Here is a 10,623-nt window from a genome sequence, read left to right as displayed (position 1 = left end):
CAGGGACAAAGGTCGATGCACACAGTGGTGTCTTCTGTATGTTTACATGTGATGGTTTCCCCGTGAGTCGTGGTGTATGTCCCGACAGCGTCTCACGAGGCCAAGGAACAGGACGCGGTGCAGACCCCAGAGCCCTGTCCTGGGCTTCCCCCCACCCCCGCCATCAGCAGTCACATGACCTGCAGTGCACATCCCGCCCCCATCTAGTTTGCTAAGAGGCAGCCCATGAATTATTCCTTCGGCGTCTGTTGGCTGTTGTCACCCAGAGGCGCTTGGCTGATGAAACACCCGCTCTCGTGGTGCACGTGCCTCACCCCAGGGCCTCTCCCGACGGCGACCAGGCACCAACCAGGATGAGTGGCCAGGGCCAGGGGGAGGCCCACTTCTGTTTGGGATGTTCCCGAAACACGAGGTGTTTTTGTCTCAAACCCGCAGCCTCCCCCTGAATGAACGGGTCGCAGGGTTGGGGGTCAGCACCTCCTGACTGTCCCAGAAGATGGGACTGTCCTACGGAGGCCCGGAGAGTGCTTGCCAGATGAAAGCACACAGACCCAGGCAGGGAGAGAGCCCGGGAGGGGGGGAAACAAACCCCAGAGAAATCTCCGGAGAGACGGACGTGATGACAAATTGTAGCCAGAAATGCCGGTGGCTTAACCGTTGCTGCCACGCTTCTTTCTGGGTCTTCATACAGAGCCAGCAGGTGACAGAGGGCTTGAAATCCCATCAGTCACCAGCTGTGTGCCCCCCCCCCCACTTCCCACAGTGGTGGTGGTGGGGGGGAGTCACGTGAGCTTGTCCAGTGGCGGGGGCGGGGTGAGGCTCCCTCTCATGCGGTGCCGGTTGACGAGGAGTCGTTTGACTTAGGAATTTTACCACACGTGCTTAGGAAGCTTAATGTGTCCGGCGTCTGCCCCATCTCCCTCCGCTCCGGTTTCCGCCTCCTGCAGCAGACACGCCCGCCGACTGCTTGTGCCTCCTCGGGGCCTTCCGCGGATGCTGGCGAACGTGAACGTGTGCTCGCCGTCCGGGGCCCGTTCCTCACCGTGTCTGTTGGCCTCTGGCTTTAGCAGCGTGGCGGGGGGGGGGGGGGAGCGGCTGCAGAACCGGTGGGCTGCTCCGGACAGGCAGGTGGTTTCCAGCCTCTTGTTGTTCCAGACCAGGCCTCGGCTTGGCCCAGGGGTCGAGGAACCCAGGACGTAAATTCGCAGAGTGGATGGGGCCGGGCTTGCAGGGTGTCAGACGGGACCAGGGTGAGCCTCCCCTCAAAACGCACACAAAGCGCTGCCAGAATCGTACGCATAAGAACACAAACGGTTCAGAATTCAGAACCCTAGGTTTTACCGAAGGCATAAAGCTGAAAAGCAATCATTCAAGAGAACCGAGTCCCGCGGTTTAACGCGGGCTCCTGGCCTCCCTGCCCTCGCGCCGCTGGGAGAGGCAGGGGCGCTGCCCGCTGATCTCAGAGCGGAAAGTGCTGAAGCGGTCACTGCATCTCTGTGGCCCTTTCTCCACGTGGCTGAGTGTGGTTTCTTGTGGTCCTAACACGATCAGCCGGGGAGGAGGGGTGGAGGGCTCTGCCGCCGGCGAACTCACATCGTTGACCTCTTTCGTCCTCCCTGACCCTGGGCGATTCTGTTAGGGTCCTCGTTGTGCAGGCGACAGATGAGGGCAGGTGACGTGCGTCTGGACCCGGGAGCCGGGCCGCCCGGGGTTGAGGTGTCGGTGCGTGTGGCACTTGAGCCTTCTTGGCGGGGTGTGGTGGTACAGGCCGGGGCCCCCCCCGGCCCCCAGCACGGAGCCCTGGAGGCCGGGCGGCCAGGCCGGGAGGAGGCTGACAGCGGAGAAGGAGTGGGGAAGCACTGAACTCTGGGGGAGTGGCTGCGAGGCCCCGGGCGTAAGGTGGTGTCAGCAGTGGAGCCTGAGGAAGGCCTGAGGCCGGAGCCCCAGTTAGGAGGCCTCGGAGGCAGGTGCCGGGGCTGGGAACGCAGACCTGCCCGTGGGGATGGCCGCCAGGGTGGGAGGCCCGAGCCCCTGCCTGCAGTTCTGCGCACCAGGCCGGGGTGGGGAGGGCCGCCTTGCCTGTGAGGTCGGCCGGTGAGGCCTTGTCGTTGCCCGTGGTCAGGCCTGACCGTGCACACAGGGTTTGGGCCTGGAGCAGGACTCCTGGGCGAACTTGTCGTTGACCTCCGGGTTTTGCAGAGGGAGGAGAGAGGTCCCGGCCACAGCACGGGCCTGGATCCTGCAGTAGCAGAAGGAAATCCTGGCTCTCGCTCCCCCTTGCCGCCTCCTGCCTTGCCAGGCTCGCTCAGGGCCCTGCAGAGCTGCTCGGGAGGGGACAGGTTGCGCCTGAGGCTCTGCAGAGACCTCCTCAGCACCCCCGCCCCACAGACCCCAAGGGGAGCCTCCCAGCAGGTGCCTAGCCAGGAGGCAGATGCGCTGTGGCCTCCAAGGATCACGTGGCCGCTGGCCTGGGTGAAAGTGGCAGGTGCCTTTATGGATGCGAGTTCTTATCTCTTCAATGATCCGTTTGCGCGCTGTGGGCGTTGCGACGGTTTCTCATCAGATGGGGAAACTGAGGTTCCAAGGGCATGAGCACATCACGTGGGGTCCCACACAGTGAGCAATGCTGAAATGAGGTTTGAACCCCAGGCCTTCCCTTGCTGTGTGCCTGGGGGCAGAATGGGCTGGGTGGCTGCCCTTTCTCGGCACAGACGTGGGCTCCCAGAAGGTGCTCGTCCGTGTGCCAAGTGGAGGTAAACGCTCAGGGACCCACGTGGGTTACGTTTCTGCAGTGACGCCACCTGCTCGCTCAGAGCGAGGGGGGTGGGGTGGGATCAGGACCCTCACCTTGGCTTCCGTTGCTCCCCTTGTGCAGGTGAACGTCGGCATCCTCGTCGCCGTGACCAGGGTCATTTCACAGATCAGCGCTGACAACTACAAGATCCACGGGGACCCTAGTGCCTTCAAGTAAGCTGGACTCTGGGCCGTCGCTGGTGGTCTCGGCCACACGCAGCTGCCCGCAGGTAGCGGGCGGGGGGGCACTGGGGAGCCCTGGGCTCACATCCTTGCTTGCCTGCTATCTGGGGACAGCTCCACCCCAAGGGCGAGAGGCCACCTGCGGGGGCGAAGGAGGAAGATCGCTGGTTCTGTCCTGCCTCGGCCCTGCCAGCAGCCCCCGGCTCTCCCGTCTGTAAAGGGCTGTCGCACGGAGGAAACTCCTCTGGGTGCAGCTGCCCGAGGCGCTCCCGGGCTGGTCCGTCTGCAGGAGGTGCAGGTGTCTCTGGGGAGGGACTCCACCCCCCTGCTCCTGCTCCTGCTCCTTCCGCACGTGACGAGGGGACCCCAACAGCCCTGGCCCAGTTAACAAGAGGCCTCAGGGAGCTTCAACTGGACGTATTCTCCCCAAGATCTTCTGTTTTGATGTTTCAATTTTTAAGAAAAAGCACGTTTTGAGACCCATTTCTCACAGCCACTCCTCTCACATACGGGTTTTCCAGGATCTGAAGATGAAGCTTAAGTGGTCCGTGATGGCTTGTTCCCAGATTCGAGGGTTTTAACTGCAGTGACTTTAAGAAAACTTGTGGCTGTGGCTTCCCTGGCAGCTGACCTGTGCGAACCATCCTTGGCTTTCAGGGTTTGTGGCCGGGAGCTGCCAGGGCGGGGATCTCGGGCGTCCGACCGGGAGGCTCAGTGTGGCCGTGTCACACTTCCCCCTGGAGCTGCTGGACGCGTGTGAGGCACCTGTGCCTGCTCGTGCGTTTGTCCGTCACTCACTCACTCACTCGTTCAGTCAGGGGTCACGTCCCGAGAGCCCACCGGGCCCTGGTGCGGTGCCGCGCTCTGGGGTCGCGGGGATGAGGCCCCAGCCCAGCCGTGGGGGAGCTCGCGGTCTAGCGAGGAAGCGGACGTGTGGTCACCGTGCCCAGTTACGAGGGGCAGGCAGCCGCCGAACTGAGCGCACAGCTCACGTCGGTCTCCGGGCTGCCCGCTGAGGCCCTGGGACAGAAGCCCCGGTGTGCGAAGCTGGCTGTTTCAGAGGTCGGGGAGACGGTGCGCCATGTCAGGACACCTTGGGGTCAGACGTTGGTCCGGCTGGCGCTCGGTGGGCGCTGACTCCGTGCAAGCTCCGCCCCGGGCTTGCAGACGCGGGAGGGACCACGTGCCTTCATCAGGGAGCCCACATTCCGAGAAGGAGCCTGCGAGGCTGATGCGGGGCGTGCCTCCCACCCCGCTGGGTCCGCCCGGCCGGGGCCTGGCGCTGCTCTCCGCCGTGGGTGCCCGGGATCGGCGTTCCCATCGGATCGGGGTGGTCAGCGAGGGCGCCCAGAGGGCCCGCCGGCTGCCGGGTGCGGAGCGCCGGCTGCAGGGGACCCGTAGGGGAGCTGCCGGCTGGGTGGGGACTCCCCGTCTCAGGTCCCGAGCGGTCAGCTCCTCACCCAAGATCACCCGCCGGGCGGAGCCCAGGCCCGGCCCCCAGCAGGGCCGTGTCCGCTCCCGCTCAGAGGCCTCCGGTCGAGAGGCCGGTCCCTTAGACCCCCCGTCACCTACCCACCCCCGCCAGAGTGGCCGCGTCCATCCACCTCTCTCTTAGGTTGACGGCGAAAGCTGTGGCCGTGCTGCTGCCCATCCTGGGAACCTCGTGGGTCTTCGGCGTGCTCGCTGTCAACAGCCAGGCCGTGGTCTTCCAGTACATGTTTGCCGTTCTCAACTCCCTGCAGGTGAGAGCCTGCGGACTCCCGGGGGAGGCCGGCCGCCGCGTGAGCGGATGTGCGCGGCAGGCTGCCACCGGGGCGGGAGGGAGACCCCCTCTCTGTTCTTGCCACACCCCCTGGGGGCCCACGGCGTGAGCCTGCCCCGCGGCCGGGCGCGGAGGCGTCGATGGGGCACACGCCAGCGCCCAGCACACGGGGCCTGCGGGGTCGCCACCCGGTTCATCCCGCCGGTGGCTGGGACTGGTGGGAGGCGCACTCAGGCCTGAGAGGGAACACGGCAGCCTGCGGGCAGCTCTGGAAAGGGGGCCGGGCGTGGGGAGGCGGCGACGGCGTGTATCTCGGGTCTGGGTTCACACGTGTCCCCCGCGTGGACGGGCAGGGAAGGGTCAGCAGCCTGGAAACCCGAGGCTTAGGGTGCTCAGACCTGCGTCCCCAGACACACAGCCCCCCCAGAGGAAGGGTGGAAATGGGTGCCCACCGCCACCCACAGCCCACACAGACGAGCCGAAGGCTGGATCCTGGCAACCGCGAGCACGGCCCACCGGCCCTCGCTGTGCAGTCCACACCACGTCCGGGTCTTCCTGACCGGGGACCGCATCTTACGGACGAGCGTCAGGCTTCTAATTTGTAACAAGCTTCCACCCATCGTCTCCCTGTGGTTGTTCATAGAAGAGCGTGACCGGTTTGGCTGGCTGTAGCCCTTACACGAGCTGGGTCCTGGGCCACCTCCCTCCGCTCTGGATCCCGGCTTCCTCCCCCATTCAACGAGAACGGGCCCCACTAACGGGGCCGCTTCAGCGCTGAATGAGATGACTCGTGTGAGGGGTCGCCTAGCGCTGGACGCGTAGCAGCTGTCTCCGGGGCTTGGGGGACATCCTCGTTCTCGTGCCTGTTTCGTTGTTATCATCGTGGTGTCTGAGATGAGGGCACCAGGGCTCAGTTTAAGGAATTGTCTGATGTCCGTGCCGTTGTCCTTTCCCAGCATTTCTGCTCATTCCCAGGTCCAGCCTGTCTGGGAATCCACCTCTGTAGACGCCTTCGCCCAAACAGCGTGGCCGTCACGCTGGTGCCCGCCTCTAGGTTAGATTTCAGGGTGGGACCCGGGACGCCCCTCCATCCTCGGGGGCTCCAAACCATAGCATCAGGATTGGCACACAGCTCACCTACAGGCTTCCTGGCACTGAGCCGTGCCAGGACCTCTCCAGAGCCCATGTGGCCTTGGGAGGAAGCCCTGGAAAGTGCCGCGATAAAACGCAAGGGCCCTAATCCTGTGTTCTCCCCTTCCTCCCCAGGGGTTTTTCATCTTCCTTTTCCATTGTCTCCTGAATTCAGAGGTATGTCTACTCCCTGATGATACGAAGCAGGCTGTTCATTTCTGAAAGGGCACGGGGCGCAGCAACCGTCTTGCCCCGTCAGGCTGGTGTCTGGGAACGTAACCCTGGATAGGCTTTGGTGGGGGCGACAAGTTGTGTGCAGTGGGGCTGCTTTCCGTCAGCCCTTCTCTCGACTTCTGGCTGCTGAGCAACACTCATCGTCCCCCTCCTGGCGTCAGGCGGGCCCTGCCGGCTCTGCGGAGGGCAGGGGGGATGGGGACAGTGGAGGCAGCCGAACTGTACGCCCTGGACCTGCTCGCTGCTGCCTGGCACGGCAGGGACAGCAAGATGTAGGTGGCTTCCCAACAGTCCTCCCCGAACGCATCTGGGGTGTAAGAAGGAGGCCTCGTGACCACGGGGTTTGGGGGGACTGTGTCACGGGCCCTCCACAGGCCCTGGGGCAGCTGGGGCGGGCTCGTTCTCAGTACGGTGTGGGCGTTGCACCTGCCGTGCACTTGGCCACGGGGAGGGGAGAGGCTCCAGGCCTTGTCCCTCAGGATCCGTACTTGTACCAGGCAGAGGTCCCACCCCACCTGGGTGCTCTGCAGAGGGTCCGTTTGTACAGGGCTGGGTCAGGCAGCGAGGGAGGGGAGCTGGGGGAGGGGCAGGGGGGTCGCTGAGGATGATGGTGACCGGTGGGGGAGGGCTCACATGATTGCCAAGACCAGGGAGCAGCCCGGCAGAGCCCGAAACTGTGGTCCGCCAGGTGGGAAGGCCACGCACAGCCTACCCTGCGTTTGCGTCTGTTGGCTTTTTATCTCCATTGTTTCTGCTGCCGTCACACTCTGCCCCCTCCACCGCTCCTTGTTGAGTGTGTCCCATACCCCGTGCAGAACCGTGACGAGGCCGGCAGGGGCCGGGCTGGATCCAGCTCTCCCCCTGTGCGGCCCTGGCACGGTGATGGGGACACGGTCCGCACCTGCCAGATGAGGCAGTGCGACTGGACCTGATGCTGCCAGACCCTGCCCGTGCCCTGCCGCTGGTGTCCGGGGCTCTCTTTCGGCACGAATTCCTAGGGACCTCGGAGAAAGATCTCTTACTGTTGCTGTTCCCACCGCTGAAATTGCTCCTAACCAATCCCTCGTCCGCCTTCGAAGGTGAGGGCCGCCTTCAAGCACAAAACCAAGGTCTGGACCCTGACGAGTAGCTCCAACCGCAACGCTAACGCGAAGCCCTTCAGCTCTGACATCGTAAGTGCCACGCGGCGTCCCATCTGCGCCCCCACTTCTCGCTCCGATCCTGTCCCGAGCGCCTGCACCCTCACCGTGTGGACCCGCAGGCTCTCGTCTGCTGTGCTGTCCCTGTTGCCTGGAAAGCCGGGGCGGCTTCCGGGCCTCTGCCCTCGCGGGCCTCCGGGACCCGCAGCCTCCGGCGCGCCTCTCGTTCCTTCCCCGAGCCTGTTCTCGGCAGGGCCACGTCGTGCAGGTGGCTGCCCGTGCGGGTCGTGGCAGCGAGGCCCGGGCGCCGGCGGTTCTTGCTCAGCCCGCTCGTACCTGACGTGACCTGCAGGCTGCGTGGGCTCTGGGTGACGCGTTGCCCACAGCGGGGTCCTCCGTCCTGGTGGTGTCACGCGACCTTGTCTCCTGCCCGTTTCCCCGGGGGCAGTGCTTCTGTGTTGCGTCAGGAGGACGGAAGGATCAGCTGGCCAGGAGGCGGGCCCCGGGCATTCTGCTGGTGTCCCGGGGAGGCGGGACGGTCACCAGGCACAGCCCAGCCATCAGGGGTCTCCTTGCTCTGCAGACGCCCAAGAACCGGGGTCTTGGCTCTCGGGGCTCTCGACAAGCCTGTCCTCTCAACACCGGGCTCCTTCGCCTCCCGCGGAGATGCAGGCAGGGCCACCGGGCGCCTGGGGCACATGTCGGGCGTCCTCGTGGCGCCACCACCTCCGAGCTGAGCCCAGGGCCTGGCTCAGGGGTCCCGTCCTCGGGAAGAGCCTCCCGGGCACCCCCGGTGCGGTGTTGTGCTGCCTCTGTCTGCACGTTCTGCTTATTGGTGCGAGCGTGACGTTGTCTGCCTCCCACGGGGTGCACACCCCCGGGAACAAGGACCTGGTTGGCTCTGCTCGCTGCCGTGACCCCGCAGCCTCCGGCAGCAGCGAGGTGTGCTCGGTAAACGCACGTGGAGAGCGCAGGGCCGGGCGGGCGCGCGGCAGAGGGCGCACGCCAGCCCCCAGGCGCGGGGCCGAGGAGCCCGGGCGGAAGGCGGAGAGCAGTGTGGTCTCGGAGTTCAGGGTCCTCTTCCTCGGGGAGCAGGGGGGCCCGGCGGGTTCGAGGGGAGCCTCGCGTGGCTTTCCGGCCCGGCGGTTCCGCGCCCGCCGGGACTGGTTTCCCATCGTGGGGCAGGGTCTTCTCAGCTCACTCCTTTGTGGTTTGCAGATGAACGGGACCCGGCCGGGCACAGTGTCCACCAGGCTCAGCCCCTGGGACAAGAGCAGCCAATCTGCGCACCGTGTGGACCTGTCTACCGTGTGAGCAGGGAGGCTGCAGCCGCCGTCCTGCTGCTCAGAACACCCCCCGCGGACGAACCACGAGAAGCCCTCTGCCTTCACCACGAGACCCTCCTCTCCTCGCTGCTGTCTGGATACGGGAGTCGTGGCCCCCGGGACAGGCTTCCTTGCCTCCCACCCGCCCCGTGTGACAGAGCCCACCGCCGGGCCCGCAGCCCTCCCGGCTCTGGTCCTCCTGTGGCCGAGCGACTGTCCCCCGGGGCACCTGCCGTGGGCGCACAGGCCCCAGGGCCTGCCGCACCAGGAGGGCGGGTTAGCCTGGGAGCCACGATGGGGCCTTGGGACCAAAGGGGAGGGTCCCGCGGGGAGGCGGAAGCCCCCAGAGGGTCAGGCAGAGGCGGACGGGCGTGTGGGGAGCGTGAGAAATGTCCTCGACCTGCTGAATCAGCCGCAACAAGCTCCCAGGAGCCAGCGCCAGCTGAGGGGGGCCCCTCACGCTCCGGCCGTGCCGCCCCTGCCAGGCCTCTGCGGGGCCGGGGCTTTGGGCTGGGGTCTGGCCGCTCAGGCCCGGCCGCGGGCGAAGAGCCAGGTGGGCCGCTGCTGGGAGCGCTCCGGTCCCCCTCAAGGTCGGCCTTGACGTGGGCCGCGCCGTGAGCGCCCGAGGCTTCCCCGCGCCCGCGGCCCCCGGGAGCCGGCTGCCGGCCTGCGGTTGGCTTCCCGCGGTCCGGCTTCCCGGAGCTGCTTCCTGGTCACTCACAGACACCTGTCTGTGTTTAACGGGCAGACGCGGTGGTAGGCGGTGCGGCGGGTTCCGTGTTGCTGCGACGGCAACCACGCCTCGCCGCCCGCACGGCCACCCGAGCCACGGACCCGGGGACGGTGGCCTGACGGTGGCCGGGTCTTCCTGTTGATGTTGCTTTGCAGACTGGGACTCGGCCCCGTAGGAGATGGGAGCGACCCTTACTCCTCTACGCGCGGGCAGGGCCCTTGACCCTAGATGTGAACCCAGACGCCACCGAATATTCGGAAGCAGGCTGTGACCGCTCCTACCGTGGCGTCAGCACTAAGTGTCTGTGAGACGCGTGGGTGAGAAGTTCAAACCCGTAGCTGATACTGGAAAATCTTCCCGTAAAACTGTGACCGTGGTAGCATTAAGCCCTTCCCGCCCCAGGCGCCCACCGGGTCTCGGAGTGAATTTTCTCCATGGTTCTGTGGACCTTCTCCATCTTGGTCGGGTGCCTTCCTCATGCAACGCACCCCCGTCACGGTGGGCGCGGCAGTCACCCACAGGCGTCTCCTGCGTGGGGAGGGGCTGGACACAGAGCCACGTGTCGACCGCAGGGAATCTTTGTTCTTCCGTCCCAGTGAGGCCCCGGGCACAGCAGCGACTCGGCACAGGGTGACGACGTCCGTTACCTTCTGTGCAGCCCCTGGGGACGGGCTGGGGTGTCGACCGCCACGGAGACCCCGTGTGTAGCGAGAAGTCCGAGCGTGCCCAGCCCCTGCCCAGGCTTCTCCTCGTGACTCCAGAAACCAGATCGCTTGTAACTCACGGGCATCCTTGTCAGGCCTGTGAGCACTATCCTAAGGTCTACACGTGGGGTTTGGTTTCTTTTGTTTCTGGTGAAGCAAATCAAGTAAGGAACCGTCTTCACTTTAGATGGATTTCTTTTGTTTTAAACTCAGCATATTCGCTCTACATAGCTAATCTGTCAAGGGAAGTAATGAACAAATTGTTATTTCTAATGAAGGAAAGCAGTGCACTTTATTTATAGGCTATAGATTTCGGCTTCTGCGGTGCTTTATTATCTACACGTAATTTGGCCAAAGATAAGAAATTGGAAAGGACAGTGTGTTTAGAGTAGTTTATGGCACAGGAAAGACGATGGATGCCACTGAGGAGTGAAAATATGTTGTAATTTTTATGAAATAAAATCTTAATGTCCTTAAGATGAAGTGTAGTCCTAAGGTCTTTTGCTTGTGGGAGATGAGCGGGACTGAGTCTCATGACAAAAATCTGTAGAGAGACACGTGGGTGAAATCTTGCCCTGGGATTCACTCAGCAGTTACTTATTCAGTGCCTACTGTGTAC

General features: G+C 64.4%; 1 protein-coding gene across 1 annotated transcript; it reads left to right on the top strand.

Annotated features, from left to right (window-relative positions):
• Positions 1-1,662: 1,662 nt before the first annotated feature.
• LOC125918062 (adhesion G-protein coupled receptor D1-like) lies at positions 1,663-10,309 on the top strand. Its single transcript, XM_049624114.1, has 6 exons — positions 1,663-1,848; positions 2,876-2,967; positions 4,592-4,718; positions 6,005-6,046; positions 7,183-7,275; positions 8,461-10,309. The coding sequence occupies exons 1-6, from the start codon at positions 1,663-1,665 to the stop codon at positions 8,554-8,556; spliced, it is 636 nt and encodes a 211-aa protein (XP_049480071.1). The 3' UTR covers positions 8,557-10,309.
• Positions 10,310-10,623: the final 314 nt, after the last annotated feature.

This window comes from Panthera uncia, unplaced genomic scaffold, assembly GCF_023721935.1.
Source record: "Panthera uncia isolate 11264 unplaced genomic scaffold, Puncia_PCG_1.0 HiC_scaffold_414, whole genome shotgun sequence".
Classification (NCBI taxonomy): domain Eukaryota; kingdom Metazoa; phylum Chordata; class Mammalia; order Carnivora; family Felidae; genus Panthera; species Panthera uncia.
This window is presented reverse-complemented; position numbering and strand designations above follow the sequence as displayed.